Source organism: Durio zibethinus, chromosome 6 (genome assembly GCF_047325235.1).
Source record: "Durio zibethinus cultivar Kanyao isolate XHJ-2024 chromosome 6, ASM4732523v1, whole genome shotgun sequence".
NCBI classification, from domain to species: domain Eukaryota; kingdom Viridiplantae; phylum Streptophyta; class Magnoliopsida; order Malvales; family Malvaceae; genus Durio; species Durio zibethinus.
In genome coordinates this window covers 1,662,383-1,684,047 of record NC_143167.1, presented here as the reverse complement: position 1 = coordinate 1,684,047, position 21,665 = coordinate 1,662,383, and the positions used below count along the sequence as shown (strand labels likewise).

At 32.1% G+C, this 21,665-nt stretch overlaps 2 protein-coding genes and 2 pseudogenes across 6 annotated transcripts; 3 read left to right on the top strand and 1 right to left on the bottom strand.

The window, feature by feature from the left end:
* Window positions 1–2,318: 2,318 nt before the first annotated feature.
* On the top strand, window positions 2,319–5,162 carry LOC111285059 (scarecrow-like protein 30). 3 transcript variants are annotated; one of them, XM_089763305.1, is made up of 4 exons: window positions 2,319–2,508; window positions 2,610–2,725; window positions 2,917–4,478; window positions 4,632–5,162. In XM_089763305.1, the coding sequence occupies exons 3-4, from the start codon at window positions 2,946–2,948 to the stop codon at window positions 4,929–4,931; spliced, it is 1,833 nt and encodes a 610-aa protein (XP_089619431.1). In that variant the 5' UTR covers window positions 2,319–2,508; window positions 2,610–2,725; window positions 2,917–2,945; the 3' UTR covers window positions 4,932–5,162. The 3 variants fall into 3 exon arrangements, with proteins under 3 accessions (XP_089619431.1, XP_089619430.1, XP_022730018.1); XM_089763304.1 differs by having other exon boundaries at window positions 2,917–5,162; XM_022874283.2 differs by having other exon boundaries at window positions 2,319–2,725; window positions 2,917–5,162.
* A 3,826-nt stretch (window positions 5,163–8,988) lies between these two features.
* LOC111286366 (scarecrow-like protein 14 pseudogene) lies at window positions 8,989–11,956 on the top strand (annotated as a pseudogene). The gene has a single exon (XR_016342660.1). The product of XR_016342660.1 is annotated as a scarecrow-like protein 14 pseudogene (transcript).
* Window positions 11,957–16,508: 4,552 nt separating this feature from the next.
* LOC111285359 (scarecrow-like protein 30 pseudogene) lies at window positions 16,509–19,247 on the top strand (annotated as a pseudogene). The gene has a single exon (XR_016342659.1). The product of XR_016342659.1 is annotated as a scarecrow-like protein 30 pseudogene (transcript).
* A 256-nt stretch (window positions 19,248–19,503) lies between these two features.
* Window positions 19,504–21,662, bottom strand: LOC111285360 (uncharacterized). Its single transcript, XM_022874776.2, has 5 exons — window positions 21,442–21,662; window positions 21,032–21,120; window positions 20,404–20,485; window positions 20,237–20,301; window positions 19,504–19,903 (listed from the first exon to the last, which is right to left on the bottom strand). The coding sequence occupies exons 1-5, from the start codon at window positions 21,481–21,483 to the stop codon at window positions 19,657–19,659; spliced, it is 525 nt and encodes a 174-aa protein (XP_022730511.1). The 5' UTR covers window positions 21,484–21,662; the 3' UTR covers window positions 19,504–19,656.
* Window positions 21,663–21,665: the final 3 nt, after the last annotated feature.

Below are 21,665 nucleotides of genomic sequence, written 5' to 3'. Positions count from 1 at the left end.
ATGGTTGAATTATACAATCAATAGTATCTTCCTATGATTTTCATAAATTTTGTAATTCTATCGGTGACGAATAGATTTAATTTTAAATATTTTTTTAATTTTAAAAAAAAATCTAAAATTTGAATTTTAGATATATTTATAATTTTTAAAGATGACAATATAAATTAATTACATTAAACTTTTTGAATTTTATTAATTGTTAATTTTAAGTACACAAAAATCTCAAATAAAACAAACCACGAAAGTACTATTATTATTGCTTCCAGATGAGAGATATAGGAATTAGTAATTAAGTGGGTGGTAACATAACATTTTACAGATCATCCTAAACAAATTCAAGCTGATGATGATTAGGGATGATGGCAGCATCCCATAATTCAAGAAATCAAATAACCATCAATTAATGCAAGAAAAACTCATTTTTATCGAAAAATTATTAGATAGATCCTTCCTATCACAAACTTAATTTTCTTCTCTTTTTTCAAGTGAAAAAAAAAAAAAATCAAAATCTCAGTCATGATTTAACACGAGAAAACCTTTACAGTGTTACGAAAATAAATGCCTTGACTAGAGAGTTTTTGCCCTCTTCTTTCTCCACATTGACTGAATTTGTTTCAACCCTTAGTCAGTGCTGGTAGGCATGTCGGTTAATCTGCCATTGGTAGTCAGAAAAAAACATCATCAGATTTTTTAACCACAAATCACGATATCCATTTTTAGAATTTGGTTGAATAAACTAATGATATATATCTATCTCTTAAATAATTTAATATATTATTGAAGTTAATATATGAAGATTATGAGTTCAAAATAATTTATAAACGAAATATATATTTTTTAATTTTGATATCTTTATTTTATTATTTATTTGGTTCAAATAAATATAACACGCATAAATTTTTTTTAATATATAATTTTTAAATATTAATTTTAATAAAAATAATCATAATTAATAATGTATATATATTATTTTAAAGGAGAAATTTTCCCTTCTAAAGAAACACAAGTGAACCAAAACTTATTGCCATGTGATTTGGCTCATCTTCAACATAATTTTGCAAAAAAAAAAAAAAAAATTGTGGTCGATTGAACGTTATTCCTAAAAATTTTGTTAAAAAAAATCATTGGAATTGAATTTAAAGTTTTATGTAATAATTCATACAAAATAATATTCAATAAATTAAAATTTCAAAGTCTAAAACCCTTCTCGTAGTTTCCTATGAAAAAAACAAAAACCATTGAAATTGAAATCCAAGGCAATGAAACAAAAATGTGGAAAAGGCTTGATCTTAATAATTTGGTACATTGGTTTGGCACATGGTGAATCACGTTAATGTTGCTTGACATAGTCATTAATAATGGGCTATTTGACTTGTCGGTCAAAACAAACTAATTAATTAAATCAATGAGTTTCTCTCTCCATTACGGATCGCTGTACGGTGCATGACCAACGTTGGGTTGACACGTGCAAATAAGCTAAATTTGGTTTTTTTTTTTTCGGCCGTTCCGACCCTAAAATTGGGGTTTCAACAATGATTAGCCCGCCATCTACTGTTGTGCACGGCTGAAATTATTATTAATTAAAAATCGAGTTTTCACACGCACATATATGTTAGTTTTTATAATTTATAATATTATGTAAAGAGATAATTATTAATGACGTGATAAATTGGCTTAATTGGTTAAATTACAAGATAAGAACCAGTTTTAAAGAGTATATTTCAAAGTAATCGGTGTTTTTATTATTTTAACAGTTATATAAATTATTTTGTATAAAATAATTAAAAATAGAAAATTGCTTATAGAAACTAAAAATTTGACATATTTTGATAAACATAAACATATTTTAACAGTTAATCTATTTATTATCAATTTTAAAGATATCTCCTCCTATCAAACCTCACTTTAATACTCCCTTTTTTTGGTCCATTTTTTTTTGAGATGTCCTAAAATTATATTTTAATTTTTTTAAAATTTTCGATATTAAAATCATAAAACTTTAATTTTTTTTAAAAAAATTAAACTATAATATTAAATACATTAAAATTAAAACTATTTTCTTAAATTTGATAAAAATTAATACATTATAAATATTTTGAGATGGAGGGAGTATGCATTTTGATTAAATTGGATTACTAATTAATTAGTACATAGTTGATATATGGAGTCAAATACAAAGTTGAATTTTGGTTGGTGAAATTTTTCTAAATTTTCTAATTTCAATCTATTTATTTTAATCTTTTACACAATAAAATTATTACTAATAAATTTAAGAAAAAAAAAAAACAGAGGTCAATATTTCATGTTTGAGAGTAAATATTGTTTTCTAGTTTGGTAAAATACAGAGTATTACTTGCGCATGCACCTGAGAAGATGGCAAGTCAATATAAAACAAGGAAGTTAAATGTCGCTTGCGAAGGGTGCATTCTCACCGTTTAAGCACCATCACTTCTCAAATTCCTCCAACCTGAGGATCAGCTCTCTTCATTCTTAGTAAACTTATTCAATGTAAACAAAACTATATTCAGCAGAAAATTTATCAATTTTTTGCTTCGGTGTTCCTCATCATAGTATTGCTAACATATATCTGGTCTTCTTCGGTTTTTCAGGGCTGGTGACAAGATGCAGGAAGAGGAAAAAGCTCAGAGTTATACTGCTCCATAACTTTGGACTAATCAATTCTTCAACCTGTATCTAAGCACTTGAATTTTTTTTTCTATAAAACGTACGTTGTGTTATCCAATTATTCTGATGACTATTTTCATTTATTTGCTTGTTTTTCAGGACTTTTCTCGATGGTAGATTAAGTAACTAAAATATATGAATGAATCTTGTAGATAAAAGTTTGAATTGATCACTACTTAGATATATTGTATAGCTAGTTTTGTGATAATTCTTTTGACTATATGATCACAGAATTCCTCTCAACAGCTGATTCCAGATAGATGGCTACTCCAGTAATGAATCCATCATCATACTCAACTGTGGGAGATCCAGCAGAACAGAGTTACTTCCCCAATGCTGTATTCTTCACTCCGATTTTAACAGAAGATGCAGTGGAGAAAACCTCCCTGTTAGAAGATTCCACTTTACGGACCGCTGAAAGTTCTTTCATTGATATTCTTGCTGATAAATATCCACTCTCAACGACTCTTCCCTGTCCTAGTGCTTCTGCTTACAACTTGGTCCAGTCCGACTTTATCTGTGATTTTGCCAGGGGCGAATTTAGTTGCATGCTATATCCACAAGTAGTTGAAAATGCCCCTCAGGACTATCCGCAGCCTACTTTACAATCATTCAGCCCTGAGAGCTTCTTTAGTGAGGCTGATGCACGGGTACTTTTTCCGGTGAATAAATCTTTAGTTCCAGATTTTCTAGCTCCGGACATTTTTGATAAGAGTCTGCCTAATTTGCAATTTATAGAGGGTGGGGTAAAGGAAAGTCAGAAATTGATTGCATATGGTGATCATATGAGTTCTGAGGAAGAAACTCGGTCAGTGGCAACTGAGAGGGAGAACAGTGATAAAATGGATTACTCGTTTTGCAAAAGAAGGGAGGTTGATCACCAAAGTCGTGGTAAGGGAGAAATTGGTCGTGAGCATGGGAGACTTGTTTATCCTGAACACTTTGAGCAACCTGAAATGTTTATAAATGATGTTTCTGCTACTTTAACTGCTGATATAGGCTGGCAAAATGAACCTGCAGCGAAGATAATGAATATCTGTGGAAAACCAAAAGAAAAAGGAGCTGGAACAAAACAAAGGAGTAGAAGTGTTAATAAAAGAAAACTGGTCGATTTGAGAACTCTACTGATTCAGTGTGCTGAAGCCGTAGGAGGCAATGATTTCAGGAATGCAAATGATTTCCTGATGCAGATTAAGAATCATTCTTCACCTTTTGGCAATGCATCACAAAGAAAGGCCCATTACTTTACCAAAGCGCTTGAAGCACGCTTGGCTGGCAGCGGAAGTGAGGAATATGCAGCTCTTGTATCAAGCAGAATTCCCACTGCAAATATAGAAGCATGCAAATTGCTACTTTCATCTTGTCCTTTCATGAAGGTATCAAATTTCTTGGCCACCGAGATGATTATGAAACTAGCCAAGAAAGCAACTAGGATCCACATCATTCATTTTGGCGTTCCCTATGGTTTACAATGGAAATCACTTATTCAGCGTCTGTCAACAAGGCCTGGTAACCCCCCTATGCTTCGCGTCACAGGAATAGACCTTCCTCAGGTGGGATTGGAGTCAGCAGCAAGAGTTGAGGAAACCGGACATTTCTTAGCAAATTGCTGTCAGCATTTCAATATCCCTTTCGAGTACAACGCCGTAACAAAAAAATGGGAAAGTATCCAATTGGAGGACTTAAAGATTGGCAGAAATGAGGTGATTGTAGTTAACTGCTTATACAGGCTAAGGCATCTATTAGATGAGACAGCCGATTTGAGCAGTCCCAGAGATACTGTTCTGAACCTGGTAAGGAAACTTAACCCTGATATTTTCATTCATGGCATTGTTAATGGTTCCTACAATGCCCCCTTCTTTGTTTCACGTTTCCGGGAGGCACTCTACTACTTCTCTACAATGTTTGATATGCTTGAAGAGATTGTACCCTCTGAATATGATCAGGAGAGAGTGGCACTGGAGGAAAATATATATCGGAAGGAAATCTTGAATGTGGTTGCATGCGAAGGATCAGAAAGGGTTGAGAGACCAGAGACATACAAGCAGTGGCAGGTCCGTCACCTGAGAGCTGGGTTGTTGCAGCTTCCATTGAACCAGGACATGCTGAAGAACGCAAAGGCTCACGTGAAATTGCGTTACCACAAGGATTTTTTGGTGGATGAGGACAAGAATTGGATGCTACAGGGATGGAAGGGCCGAATTCTCTTTGCTCTTTCCTTTTGGAGGCCTGCCAAGAAGCCTTAAGGAACACTTTGTGTATCTATTTCCCTGTTATAATTAGTTCTAGCTATAGCTTGAGCAAATCTATCAATTGCACAATTGCAATTGATTCTTGCTCTTTCAGGTGTCTTATTTGTCGGCTTTCGGAATGGTGATGTACAAGTAGAATTCTATGAATAAGTTGCGATTAACCTAGTAAATGTGAAGTTATAAACGATTATATATACAATGTTTATGTTCTTATTTGTATTATCAGTAATTAATATTTCTTACCGAACATATTCTCTAAAGGAAATGAATGAGTTTCGCACTTTGCTGCGAATTAGCTATTATTATTATTATTATTATTATTATTATTATTATTATTTGAGTATAAATAAATATCAATTATAGATATAATTAATATTGATAAGATTTAAAGAAAAACTATCAAATTCGTACATATAAAAAAAACATATATAATTATAATGATTTTGTATTAAAATTATTTTCATATAAAAAATTCAAACAAATATCTCAAATAAATATAAAATTAAATTAAATTATAAAAATTTAAATTAACAACTAATAATTATAAGAAAAAAAATACAAATATAAGCATAAATCCATAACTTTAAATAACAATACGCAAAGTACTCCGTTCTCCTCAAATGTTTTTCAAGTGTACGTGTCATCATACCAAATCATGTTGGCAACTTTCAATGTTTAGACGTTAAGATATACACAATTTTCTCCGTGACGAGACATGGTTAAAAGAAGAAATTGACAAAGTCTTTTTGCAAATTATGGTGTGAATAGAATAATACGATCTTATATCTGCATATATGCTTTTTCTTAATTGAGTTATTCTTCTTCGTAATTCTTTGTAATTAGTGCCATGGCGGCCGCCTGCATTTAAATAGTTGAATATTCCAGAGCCCTGCCATTTTTTCTGGTCATTTTCTAGCCGCTGTATGTGATAAATTGTCAATATGGTTTAGTTAAATCAAGGTTTCAGGTTAACAGTATTTGGTCTTAAGATATAGTATTGAATTTTTAATTTTAATTATTAAAATTGAAAGTCAGATGTTTTGATAAAAAAAAAAATCATGATTTTAACATAAATATTGATCCTTTAAGAAGTAATAAGAAAATATCTATCAAAAACTTGAATTCTCCAATTGGAAAAACAAAAAAAAATCTTCTAAATTTTTCCAACGTCTACCTTATTTACTGGGAGAGTTTGGACTTCTACAGCTTACGTTTCCTCGTGAGTGCATGAAAAGTACAAGCAAGAACATGAATTCTCAGAGCTTGTTCACATTATTACATTTAGGGGTAATTTGAAAGTATAATAAAATTAATTTCGCTAAAATTAAAAATAATAATAATAATTATTGTAATTATAATTAAAAAATTATTATAATTATGATTAAAAAAATTTATAGTAAAAAATTTATGTTAAATGGATTTAATTAAAATTAATATTTAAATTTAATTGTACTTCATTGAAAGTGTAATTGTATTCAAACGTAGGCTTAATTAGCTAGTTTAGCTATATTTTTATTTTTTGACATTGATTTGCACGCGTGGTAGAAAATTTTTACAAAAAAATGTCAACTAAAAATAAATAAAAAATATTGAAATTTGAAGAAAAATTTTACCATTTTTATCTTTAACAGTGATAGGTCTTTTCCTCGTGATTACGTACACTTGAAGACTTGAAATTGGAACGTCAACGTGCAAAAGCCAATATTTAAGGTTAATAAAAATGATGCAATAATGCAAAAGGTTTAGTCTCAGGTGCGATGGATCTACTGGTGAATGTGGTCCACAATTAAAGATGACAAACTCTTTTTCAACCTATTGGTTAATACGTATTAATTATTAAAGTTTATTGAATTATATTTATATATAGTTTCAAATGGAGGTTCCCCTTTTTGAAACGGTGGAGCAGCCAACCCAACCCCACACCTTGTCAAAAACAATAATCTTGTTGTCACTAATTTTCTTTTTTGGTGGCTATTTAATATCAAACATGTTTAATAAAAAAAAAGATATGCTATCCACATCATTTCTTCTTTTAAACCATTTTTAATAGATTCTTTTAAACCATTTCTCTACCACCACAAAAATAATAATAATAAAAAAAACCCATGTGCAAGCAAGCAGCAACATTGAATTACTGTTTTATAGTTGAAAATAAATGAAATCAATACTAGTTTAATTATTATGTCTCCATGAACTTATTAAAATTAATTACAAACGGATCATTTAATCTAAGGTAATATAATCAAATTTTATATTATTATTATTATTATTTAATTACGAACACTATCGGTGGTAACCATGCATGTGAGGTCAAATCAATGAGATTTAAAACTCATATTATGTATTGTATTAAAACAAAACTCATATTTTTATAACTTAAAAAATATTTATTTTTTTTAAAGGAAAAAGTTTTTTTAAAAAAAGAAAAAAACCAAAAAGCAAAAAGGCCAACCATTACTTGACACGTGGCCCCTAAATAAAATATATTTTTTATAATTTTAAAAAATATTTATTATTTTTTTGAAAAAAAATGAGAACAAGAAAAACCATTGCTTAACATGTGACACTGCTAAACAAACGACACAGTCGTTATACTGTACGTCATTAAGTGAATCAACAGAATTAAAACTTCAAATTTTTACGCTTTGAATTTACTACAAAATGATTCAAGACAATGAAATTAGTAACTCTTCAAAGTTAATTTATTACACGTTTTTTGTCCTTCAATAATTTTCACTGAATGTAACTCCTGCTTCTAGTTGAAAATGAAATGAAAGCGATGCTAGTTTAATTATTATGTTCCCATCAACCTATTAAACTTAATTACAACCGGATCATTTAATCACACGTAAAATTACTTAATCAAATTTTATATACTATATAATTAATTTCTATATATATGGAACATTATCAATGGTAACCATGCATGTGACGTCAAATCAATGAGATTTACAATTCATATTATACATTTTCTTAAAAAAAAAAACTTATATCATATATCTGTATCTATATTTATATATTCTTTCTGTCTTAAATTATATGAATATTATTAATTTTTAAGGGAATTTTAAAAAAAATTATTTTAATGTATTTAATATTGAAATTTAATTTTTTTATAAAATTAAAATTCTATAATTTTTTTAATGTAAAAAAAAAAAGTTAAAATATAAAAAGTTAAAAATTTTAGATATTAAAAGAAATAAAACATAAATTTGAGATATCAAAAAAAAAAAAAAAGGATGAACAAATAAAATGACACGAAAAGAATATTATCCATAAATAAAAAACGAATTTTAAAAATACAAATAGGAAACAACATATAAACACTTGACAACTTATTTAACTAATTATTTTACTTTAATGATTATATATTTTATTTAATTAAAATATTGATAAACTCTTTTATTAGTTTGTTATTAATATTGAAGTCCCTACTAAGTAAAATTTCCTTAAATGATAAATTTTTTAGAAATTAATTATTGATTAGTTTTTACTTATCTATTTTATATTATCTTAAAAGGAAATTATATTTAATTAATGCAATATTATTTAACAATAAACTTCACACGTGCATAGGAAAGATCAGTGCTAATTAAATGAATATATATATATATATATACATTATTCAACTAAGTAAAAGGGGTTGAATATTTATTCAAAATAATAATAAAAAAAAAAGGACCGAATATTTAAAGTGTATACCATACAATATGTAAGAGACAAAAAGGTGGCGGCTAGCTTTTTCAAGTTCGATTAAACTAGCATTGTTTTTATCAAAGTATATATAATTTTGCTTCAACGAATCTTGTATTTGTGCAGCTTAATGATGGGTTAATATAATGAGTAATGATCTAATGCAATCTTCTGATATTTTTTAAATAAAGATTTTGTAATTTAAAAATAAAATAAAAAATTATAAGTATCATATTTTAATCTAAATAACACTTTATAATTGTTAAATACCATTTTTTAGAGTTGTTAGGTGAATCAAAGCATTTAAAACCCGAACCTGTTATGCTTTGGATTTGCTATAAAATGATTCTACTAAAATAACTCCAGCTTGTCGCTGCCAGGCGGCCGTTGAATTGGTCTCACCTTGGACTTTCAAATAAGGTTTCAACATTTTTTCTGTAGAAAATCAGGGCCCTGGCATCTGTCTTAAGTCTTTCCATGCTTTTGCTTTCTCAGCAACGGCCTATAGTTCCTGTAAGGTAGCTTTAATTTTTTACCTTAAATTATTTACTCTCGTCCTTTTGATCTACTCTCAAACTTTCTTTCTCTGTAATTGCCAGTATTCAAGAATGAGTCTTTTGCCATTTCTTACTTCGTTTCATGAAAGGGTATAACTTCTATTAACAAAAGATTCATGTCTAGGGTTCCATACTTTTCGCTTATCTCTTTTGAAGCTTCTTTGCTAGAAGTTGCAAATTTCAATTTGGGTTTTTTCATATAGGTTTTCCCGTATGCAATGGATAACCTTCTCCAAACTTTTCTCATTCCTTGAATCGATTTGAATTCAACATGGCCAATTCTCAAAATCATGTTATTGGATCCAATTCTAGTAAAATATTTGTGGGTCAAGGTCCAGACAAATCAAACCGTCCTGTCCATGTAGCATCATTGTCTTCAGGTTCGAACTTAGATGGAGATTCTCAATGCGGTAGTGAGAACGTTGACTTTTCCTATGCTGTGTTGAACTACATAAATAATGTGCTTATGGAAGAAGATGAAGAGGGCAGACCCTGCATGTTGCAGGACTGTTTAGCTCTCCAAGCTGCAGAGAAATCTTTCTATGATGTTCTAGCTCAGAAACATCCCCCTTCACCTGATCATTTCAATCAGAATGTTGATGTTTATAGCGAGTACCCATATGATCCCAATCTCTATAGTAGTACAGCTAATGACAATGTTAGCCAGGCTGCTGCTAACAATTTGGTGGAATCAAGTTGGAATTTTTACCAATATGGCTTTGATTCCTCGATGATGCAAAGTTCTAGTATTTACTCTACTGAACTTACCCCATTTTCACCTCGTTTATGTGGTGAGATACAGCCTTCTGAGCCTGTAGAGAGTCACATATTTAAGATACCAGATCAAGAGAATGGGATGACAGAGAGGGAAGCAGAGCAAGAAGCGTGGAAGCACATGGGAAGGAAAAATCATCCACGTGAATTTGAGGATTCCCCGGAAGGAAGGAGGAACAACAAGAATTTTGCAATTACTGTTGAAGACTCGTCTGATGAACACATATTCGATGAGTTTTTCCTTGTTAAGGTTGGGAATGGTGTGCCCTTTTCATGTCCTCTTTATGAAGCATCGCAAAATAGAACTAACTGGAAGTTGCAAGATAACCATCTGGTGAAACAAGATAAGAGTAGAAAAACCCGAGCAAAGAAACAAGGAAACGAAAAGGAAGTGGTAGATTTGTGGAGTCTCTTAACTCAATGCGCCCAAGCTGTGGCCACCTACGACCAAAAAGCTGCAACTGAGCTACTAGGCAAGATTAGGCAACACTCTTCTCCTTTTGGTGATGGAACTGAGAGGTTGGCTCATTACTTTGCCAACGGGCTAGAGTTACGCTTAAATGGCACCAGGACACCTTTGTATGCGCCAATTCCAAGTAATGGCACATTGGCTGCTGATGTCCTAAAAGCCTACACTTTATATGTTACAGCATGCCCTTTCAAGAGAATATCAAATTTGTTTTCAACTCGAAACATCAGGAAGCTAGTAGAGCAGGCAACAACAGTCCACGTTATCGATTTTGGCATTGCTTATGGTTTTCAATGGCCCTGCCTTATTCATCGTCTCTCAGCAAGGCCTGGTGGGCCACCTAAGATTCGCATTACGGGAATTGATTTTCCCCAACCAGGGTTCCGACCTGCAGAAGGAATTGAAGCAACAGGTCGTCGTTTAAGAAGGTGTTGTGAGAATGTTAATGTCCCATTTGAGTACAATGCCATAGCAAAGAGATGGGAATCCGTCCGAGTTGAGGATCTAAAGATTGAAAGAGATGAGTTTATTGTTGCTAACTGTATGTACAGGCTAAAGAATCTGCCTGACGACTCATTGGTATTAAACAGTCCAAGGAACATTGTTTTAAAGTTGATCAACAGAATTAACCCAGATCTTTTCATCCATGGAGTTGTTAACGGTAGTTACAATGTCCCATTCTTTATCTCGCGATTTCGAGAGGCATTGTACCATTACTCAGCAATGTTTGACATCCTGGAGGCTAACGTGCCTCGTGAAGATCCAGATAGATTGCTGCTTGAAAGAGAAATGTTTGGAAGGCATGCTATGAATGTTATTGCATTTGAGGGGCCGGAGAGAATTGACAGACCAGAAACATACAAGCAATGGCAGTTCAGGAACCAGAATGCTGGGTTCAGGCAACTTCCTTTAGACCAAAAGATATTGAATGGGGCAAGGACAGTGGTGAAATCAAACTACCATAAGGATTTTTCTATTGAAGTTGATGGCCAGTGGATGCTTCAGGGTTGGAAGGGGAGAGTAATTCATGCTCTTTCTTGCTGGAAGCCTGTCCAGGAGTGACAGAGGTCTCATATTTCTAATAAGTAACATGACAAATGAGCTAGGCCAAGCTCTTGCTGATCATATTTTTTGCTAATCTAAATATGTCAAAGCAAAGCATTTCTCTGCTCTGCTCTTAATATGTTGATTCTTTTCCTTCTAATGTTAATAGTAGATGAACATTTCTGTATTACCAAGGAAATCTATGCCATGAAAGTAATATGGCCTATTAAGGAAAAACCCAAAGAATTGTTTCTTGGCAACAAAAGAACATGGAATGCCTCAATCTTGAGATATGTCAGGTTTCTCTAGAAATCCTGGAAACCAAGCCCAGAAACTAGCCCCTTATAATTCACATAACTGAAAATAGCTTGAGCGATAATATAGCAATCTCCATGGAGCCTATATTTCTCCAGGCCGAATCTGTTTGATTAAAAGAAGTTCAGATTACTTCAATATAATTTAATTTGAAAAGTTTTCTTTCACTTCAATCGCCTTCATTTCTTCAGTAAAAACAGTTCCCAGAAAAATGGTCCAAACCGCTTAAGAAAATCTACATTCAAAGAAGGAGCAAAAATGGCGCTTTCCTGGCCCTTATTCCTAGCAAGCAAATGAAAACGTCGGTTACAACTTCATTTCTAGTCTGTTTTTTTAACATACAAGCTAATTTATGCCAATGATGACCAACGAGGCTATGACCAAAATGCCTCCAGTCAAGAAAATCTGATAAATCCAGCCTGGCAAATGGGCCACTAAATTTCAATTCACAATATGCTTCACAAAGAGACTCTAGAATCTTGCTAATTTTCAAGCAAAATATAGAAACTGAAGGCTTTTTTTTTTTATCATTTTAGTTAGAAAAGTTAGAACTTTGAACTCCATTCACACCTTGTCTCAGCCACAACCATGAATTGCACCATTCTAGAATCCACTTATCAGATAAGCACTCAAACCCGAGAGCTGCAACAGTTTTCTTCCTAAGAAAAGTAGGGAAAATAAACTATTTATTTCCCCATGGTAAATGAGAATAGCTCCTTTTCACACCTTTAATATTCATTCGTACTTAATCTATGGTACATAGTTCAAAGAAATTTCTACATTAAGTATTAGGAATAAAGTAGTGGGGTTTCCATTTATATTATTATATAATAATAAGAAATTATGGTAATGCAAGAGAAAGTCCCCTTTCAGGTGGGATGGGATGAATCTGGCCAATATTTCAACAAATCTCTTACATGGTGCTTTATATTTTGATAGATTAAATTATTTGAATTTAAAAACTGGATTAAGATTCTTGTTGGTCTGTTCGGTTTTTTGAGCTTTGATCTAAACCAACCTGTCAAATCATATCCATGGAGCTACCGTTTCCTTGCTTGGAGGCTATAAACAAACATTAATCACACTACAGTCCAATGCAGAGTTGTTTTGGTTTATATACGTGTATAAATTGGGTGCAAAGAAAGTGAATCAGATTCATTGAATTGGCCTTGGAAATTGCATTTTTTCAAATTTTCAACTTTGATTCAAAGCAGATTAATCTGGAATTACTAGGGAAAAATTTAAAGGAAATTGTTTATATGAAATTGATGAATATTTTTTATTAGAAATAATTAAATTAAAATTAAAATTAATAAATTAAAAAATTTTGTTACATAAATTAAGTATTTAAAATTTTAAAAAAATTTAATAAATTTATATATATTTTTAGATAAATATTTTTTATAAAAATATTGATAAAATTTTTATCATTGAATAAATATCAATCAAATTTAAATTATAAATAATATTTTTTATAAATTTTTTATATATTATTGTTTTCACATCAAATTCTATCAATTTATTGATTTTGATTTTTTATTAAAGTTTTTATTAAATAATTTCTAAAAAAAATTTTACAAACTTCACTTAAGATATTTCATGTAACTTTTGTTCAAATTACTAAGCCTCTTTCATTGAATTTAATAGCCATGTCAAATAATAATTGAATTAGATTATTATCAAAGCTTATAAATTTAATTAAAAAATTAATTAATAAAAAAAGATTAAAATATTTTATAAAAGAAAATTTAGTTATTTTTATTTAATGTGAAACAAAAAATAAAATGAGAGCTCATCTTTCTTATCTTTCTCATCTTTGTTGGGGTTAGAAAGCTTGAAAAATTAAGTTAAGGATTCAAAATTACTGGCAGTAATCGAATTAATCTCCTAAATGTGATTATGCACCTTTTTTTTTAATTTAAAAAAAATATCATGTTATTTGTTATTATTTGTAGTTTAATCTTATGAAAGAAAAACAAAAAAAATTATGAAATCTTTTATTAATTTTCATGATCTATTTGGATAAACTATTTGACCTAATTTTCTTTATGTTATTAAGATTTAATTATAATTATTGAGTAGATTTTAAAGGCTAAAAGTGAGGATTTGGATTTTAAAAATTCGAAGAGAAATGTTATTTTTAGATAAGATATTATTATCTATAACAGTGGATTAAATAAAATTTTGTATTAAGAGATAAAATATTAAGAAATAAAATATTACTATAAATATTATGTATTGTTGGAAAGTTTGTTAAATATACTTTCCAACGAAACAAATGAAAATCGATTTTGAGTTTTTTTATGAATAGTTATTTAATTTTTATTTAAGGATATATAATATGAAGGAATTATGAAAATTCTCTTAATTTTTATGCAATGAATTACAAATTGAGCCATATACATTTAGAAAGCTTGTAGAGTCTACTTTTCACAAAAAAAGCATAACTAAATTTTGAGTCTCTTATAAATAAATATTTAAATTTTATTAGAAGACATACATATTATCTAGGAGCAGTATATGATGTGGATTGCAAAAATTATTACAATTAATATACAAAAAATTAAGAGGTGGACCATATATAGTTAGAAATCTTATCGAGTTTATTTTTTAATAACTCATTAAAAATATCTTAATTTTGAGTTGTATATCTTAAGATATGACCATTTTAGTTAAAGGAGCTCAAGCTGCTAACATTAATTAGTTGTGTTAACTCTTATATAATTTAGTTGTTTTAGTATAAATAATCTCTAAAAAGATTAAATAATTTTTTATATGTTAAAATGACCTTGAAAAGACTATTAATTATTTTGAAAAAAAAAAAGTTGGAATAGAAAATAGTTAAGTATCTCTCACATTTTTCTTGTTTTTGAACTTATGTATATGTGTATACTTTTAATGATTCAAAGTTTATTTTTTTATTTTCGATATATGAAAATAAGACCAAACATTTGTTTATTTTGTGTTTTGCTATATAAATGAGGGATCATACTTATAAATGAAATGAGAAATTAATTTATGCTTAAAGAATAATTTTATAATAGTTACGAATAAATTTTTATAAGTGGGATCATCAACACCAAAATTAGTTTTACGACCATGGCTAATAAGTTATAGTAGTAGAATAAGGTATTAGCTAACTGGTTATAATAGTTAACAATAATTATGATGATGAAATTGTTGATACAATCCTTGTCACAGGTTATAGTAGTAATCGTAGTTGATAATGAACTAATGATAAAGATGATTTATGATGATGAATTTATGATTTTGAAAATTGATTCATGATTTGTATAAAGTATTAATTTGATCATAATTTATGATTTATAATTGATGAAATGATATATTTTGATATGATATCAATCATTTGAATGCTTACTTAAAGGATTTAGAAGCATAATTTAAATGATATTTTTTAATGATTTATATATGTATAAAAAAGATACTTGATCTAATAAGGTATATGAGTTTATACTGACTAAGCTATGGTTTACTTATTTCCTTTTTATTTTCTCTTTACAGACGAGTAAGTGATGAGTTTATCTAATATTGTAAAAAGCTAAAAGATCAAATTAAAAAGATTACTTAATTATTAGAGAAATTATTGACAAATGAAATCTTTAAAATAATTTTGTATTTTTATTAATTTACATTTAGATATATGAAGATTTATCATCAATTAATTGAAAATTTTTATAATGATTAAAAAAAAAATTCATAATATTTTAAGATCTCACTTGAAAGTGATATGATTAAATTACATATCGAATGTAACATCAAATATAGTTAAAACGTAAAAGAGGTCAATGATTATTTCTAACTTTATTATTAGTCATTAACCATGTACTCATCTTATCAATGTTAAGCATCAAGCAAAATTAGATAACAACTAGCAATTACATGGTAAGGTAAAAAGCTTAGAGATAGGAATGAATCTAGCCTTTTTGGAGTACTTGAGCAAGAAGAATCTATTCTAATTCACGATAGGTTGCTCTTTTAAGCAAACCTCGTTGTAAATCAGCCACTGTGTCTCCATTCTTATCATAAAACCTTGTTGTTAAAGTTTGATAAGATCAGTAAAGTTGACAAGAGGCTATACTACTACATTGTTGAGGCAATTTAAATCTTGAATTGGCTAAATGCATGGAACAGAAGCAGTTGCAACAACTTGAGTTTACTTATAAAGTGATTTATAGCTGAATTAATGCATATACATATGTTCATGTTCGTGACAATATTATGTTGTTTTATTATCTTGATGAACACATTCAATGGGTAGGACACCCAACAATGTACTAGTGTTAAGAGAAAATCCTCTGCCAAATATAGAATTGTAATGGAGCCCTACCCGAGATTCCAAAACAAATAAAGACAGGAAAACGGTGGCTTCAGGTATTAGGTAGCTGAAGATAAATAATTTTGAGAGAAAATATCAGAGGCCAACAGTTAGGTTTAGTATCACGGAAGATTTTCAAAAAATGACTTGAGCTTCGTCACATAAAGAAATTTCGTTGATTTTCAATAAATTGGGTCATTGTCATGGGACAACGCATCCCACCAATCCCCACGTTCACGATGCTAAGACAACTTTGCGTTCCCACTTGACTGAAAGCAGGGTCAAATCTCTTGCGCGTCAAGTAATTTCGTTGATAAGGCCTTTCGGCCTGTCTCCCAAAACAGTCCATTAATGATAGGTTTCGCCCTTGACTCCAGTGTCTGTTAAATCTGTCTTAAACGGTGAGTACAAGTTGGCGGCTTGCTCTGTCATTACTGTACTTTCCTAGAAGGTTCACTCAAAAAGCTTAATAGCTTAATCTTTATATGTGAAGAGCGTCCTCGGTGTTGTTTCTACAAACTATGGAATTATCGAGGTTCTCTGCTATACTCTTTGACCACTTTTCTCTTCAGTTTTAGTTCTTTCAATTCTTTCATTTATATCTCTTCAATCCTTGTTCAGCCAATTAGATTCTTTCCTATCTTGAAATATTCATTTTCTCTTCTAGTTTTCCTCAAGATTCTTGGCAATCAATAAGAGGGTAGGTCAGTTTTTAGGTTTATTTCAATCCTATTTCAGTCAGGTCTTTTTATATCAGGTAAGTTTCTAACTTGCGATGGATACCCTTTTCAAAGATTTTCCTAGTTCCATGTATGGGTTGAAATTTGATCATGTCTCAGTGCCAGTGCATTCAAATCACATCCTTGCTAAGGGGTTTATAGAGAGTCCTGAGCAAATTGTTCCAAGTCCACCTTCCATTCCTACAAGTCCAGAGTCTCCTGTTGATTCAGCTTCATCATCAGGCATGAGTTCAGACGGACATCCCCTTGACAATGTTCCTTTTGCCAATGAAATGCTCAAGTACATCAATGAGATGCTAATGGAAGAAGACCTGGAGGAAAAGACCTGCATGTTGCAGGATTGCTTAGCTCTCCAAGCTGCTGAAAAGTCGTTTTATGAAGTCCTTGGCCACGAGTATCCACTTTCAGCCGATTCTATCTCTGCATGTACGGGTAAAAATTATTATAACCCAGATGATAATCTTACCCACAGCAGAAGTATTGGTAGCAGTGACAGCTATACAACAGCTACCAACTCGGCCGAACCGAGTAGGATATATAGTCCAGATGAATTCAACTCCTCTTACATTCAAACCTCTCTTATCGATTCTCTTGAAAGAACTTCTTTATTTCCTGATTTACAAATAGAGACCACGATAGAACCTTTTAGACACTTCGGAAGAGACGTCGGGAAAGCTGGTACGTCCCCTCTCAATGATGATAAGGTGCTTCTGGCTCCAGAAAGCAACCAGCTATCAAGGCTTTCTGTTCCTGATGTAAGGTATCAATCACCATCAAGGTCAAGGGGAAGAAAAAGTTATCAGCGTGAGGATGGTGATTATTTGGAAGAAGGTAGAAGCAACAAACAATCTGCGCTTTCTCTTGAAGATTCAGAGCAGTCAGAGATGTTCGACGAGGTACTGCTTTGCAAAGGTGAAAATGAGGACTCTACGATAGGTTCTCTTAACGGGAACTCGCAGCAGAATGGGCTTCTAAAAGGGTCTGTTAATGGTCGAACAACACGCAGGAAGAAAAACGGCAAGAAAAGTGAAGTGGTGGATTTGTGGAGTTTCCTTATTCAATGCGCACAAGCTGTGGCCAACAATGACCAAAGGACTGCCAATGTGCTGCTGAAACAGATAAGTCGGCACTCTTCTGCTTCTGGAGATGGAACCCAAAGATTGGCACATTACTTTGCTAATGCCCTTAAGACACGTTTGGCTGGCATGGGGGCACCATCGTATTCAACTCTGCTAAGCAATCGGACCTCGGCTGCTGAAATCCTAAAAGCTTACAGAGTTTATGTTTTAGCTTGCCCCTTTAAGAAAATGTCAAATTTCTATGCAAATAAAAAGATAATGGAAGTGGCAGAAAAGGCAACCACGCTCCACATCGTTGATTTTGGCATTTGCTATGGGTTTCAATGGCCTTGCCTCATCCAGCGTCTCTCAGCAAGGGCTGGTGGACCTCCCAAGCTTCGGATTACCGGAATTGAGTTTCCGCAACCTGGTTTCCGGCCTGCAGAAAGGGTGGAGGAGACGGGACGTCGCTTGAAAAGGTATTGTGAGAGATTCAATGTCCCATTTGAGTACAACGTGATAGCAAAGAAATGGGAAACCATCCAACTTCAGGAACTAAAGATTAAAGAAGATGAAGCGGTGGTTGTTAACTGCATGCATCGGCTAAAGAACCTCCCAGATGACACAGTGGCGCCAACCAGTGCAAGGGACACTGTACTGAAATTGATCAGAAGCATCAACCCAGAATTATTCATCCTTGTGACCGCAAACGGGACATACAACGCTCCCTTTTTCGTCACAAGGTTCCGGGAGGCACTCTTTCATTTCTCTGCTCAGTTCGATATATTTGAAGCTAATGTTTCCCGGGAAGATCCACAAAGGATGATGTTTGAGAAGGAAGTACTTGGGAAGGACATTATGAATGTTGTTGCATGCGAGGGTAGTGAGAGGGTAGAAAGGCCAGAGGCGTATAAACAATGGCAGGCTAGGATACTGAGGGCAGGGTTCAAGCAGGTCTCATTGGATCAGGAGCACTTGAAGAAAGTGATGAATATGGTCCAATCTAGTTATCATAGGGATTTTGCTGTAGATGTGGATGGCCGCTGGATGCTGCAGGGATGGAAGGGGAGAGTTATTTATGCCCTTTCATGTTGGAAACCTGTCAGGAATTAACTGTGATGATCGCAGATTAGTTTCTTTTGGCCTATTACTTACATTATTTGGTGTAGTTGTAAAATATCAAATTCCTAGTCCTAGAAGTAAAGGTTGCATGTGATGTATGTTAAAAGAGCTCATTAGTCATTAGCTCCAACGTGCTTTAAAATGATATCAATTGCAATCACAACAAGCTTGTAGATAACAAATGCTTTGCTTTCTTTTTTCATTTCCCTTGTTTGGACGCAGGGGAGAAGTGTCCTCCCGGGGATTGGCTAGAAGCAGTGTTTCAACTTTCAAATAAAGCATTCCGAAAGGTCCCTGGAACAAAATTTTGCAATATTGAGGAAACCATGTCATTTCTCACTGTAACCTTCCGTGACATTAGCATTACTGTTTGTGATCATTACCCATAAATCAGATATATACTCGGGACAGAGGCCAAGTCAAGGGTGCAACAATAGTAAGGGGAATCAAGATGCAAGTACAGAAAGAGTAACTTACGTTAAATGAACAAATTTGAAAGTTAAGAAAGCTGAGCTTCGATAATATGACAACAAAGTTACATATTCAATTTAAGGAACCTGAAAAGAAATATTAATGGCCTCACAGTGGTGAACACAATTTCCTAATTATCATCACCTATTAGACTTTGGTGGCCTGAGAACATTCCAGTCCAGCTTCTCACGCTTTGACTGCTTTTTGGAGGAGGCTTTACTGCTGCTCGGTGACGATTGAACTCCATGACCATTTTTGGGTGATTTATTTGGATACTCAGGTTCAGAAACTATGTCAGACTGTTTCCTCTTAAGGTCTCCATTACCTTCATATTTATCTGTACCGACTTTTGGGAGGTCAGCTGCTTCAGATGCAGATCTATTTTCACTGTCGCAATTCAAGGACAAAAAAGATTAAAAAAATGTATCTTGTGCATACATGTGCTCAATTCAACTTACCCTACCACTGAACTAAAGCGACATGTGACTAGCATTTCCATCTAAACATTCCCATATTTCTTCCGGTGCAGGCCCCCTACTAATATTAAATGTTGGATTTTCCTTTCAGGAGTAAACCAATTTGATTAAATCTTTCATTTCTTAAGACTATTTTATAATTCCAACACAAACAACATAATTATTTTCAAAAACTTTCAGGAAATTACCAGAAAATTAACACAAGATCTGTGAAAATTAAAAAAAAAAAAAAAAAAAAACTCACCCAGACAACATTCTTCCACCAGAGGCATCCAGCCGCGACACATTTGATACTTCTTCATTCAGTTTCTACCAATACAAGGCTTTCATATGAGGGCTGAAGCCACGAGAATCACAGAAGGTGAATAGTCATTGGGAAAATTTCTTAGGTCACTTGACCTTTATACTCACATCAATAGAAGGATTGAAACTCTGAAATGACATCCGTCCAACAATTGCTCCTGGATGGGGATCCCCTTCCATAATGACCATACTGAATGCATGCAAACAGACAATAAGGATTAAACAAATCAAAATTGGGAAAGATTCAGAAGCAAATGACCAGATCTCACAGGTAGTTACATCCTAGCAAATTTATTTACTGAGGATCCCTCCTTTAATTCTACACACACAAAATTCTGCTTTCTGCAGACTGAGGGGAATCAAGATTGATCACTAGACACTGAAGGCAGCAATTGGAAATAATCTCCTAACCCTTACATTATTCTTTGAATGCTAAACAATATCCCAAAGCCCCATTGCTCTATTTCAATGATCAGCATTGCAAGAATTTTCAACTCCCAGGAAACAAAAGGCATACCGGTGTTCTTTCTCTACCACCTTTAAGTATAAGTTCAAGGATCAAATAAAGTATAGCCTAGCCACATCTTTGTCCTCATGAGTGAAATCAAACAATCATATTGGATGCGGAATAACCTCCATATCATAACTAAATCTAAACAAGCACTGAAGAAAGAAGAATGTTTAATACAGTTCACAGATTTAAAATAATTCAGAAAAGAGGTGGAAATTTTCGTACCATTTTCTAGTAATAGTACTACTCTCTTCAGGTTTAACCTCCTCTTCTTTCTCAACTTTCTCCTCTCTCTGAGCTGCCCTTTGCATGAACTATTATAGCATTAAATAAAATAGAAAAAAAACTCATATAAGTTAAAGATTCAATATTTTGTCAACTTGAAAAAGTAAATCAACAAAACAAAAGAAACCCACATGAATTAACACAAAGCCTAGTTCAAATCTCAATAGTCATACAAAGAACTGAAGAATCTATATAACCAAAAAATTACAAATTCAATGGAAAATCAACAAAATAATAAATACCCAGACAAATTAAAGCAAAAATCAACGCAAATCTCAAGTTGGTACAGAATAATTCAAGCATAAAACACAACTAATAAGAGAGAATAAGCTTTTGTTCAGTAAGTTTACCTTCAAGCCCCTCAAAGTATTGGAGAGTTCTCGCTTCGACATTTTAGCCCCCAAGCTTTCCTCCAATATCGAATAAAGAACCTTGAATTACAAATAACTGAATCACTTGTGTGGTTATTTTCTCTCTTGTATTGTTGCAAAGAGAGAAAGATTCAGTCTTTTCTCTTTTGAAAGAGGGAAAACGATGGATTAGGGGAACACAATTTTGTTTGTGTTCTGTTTTG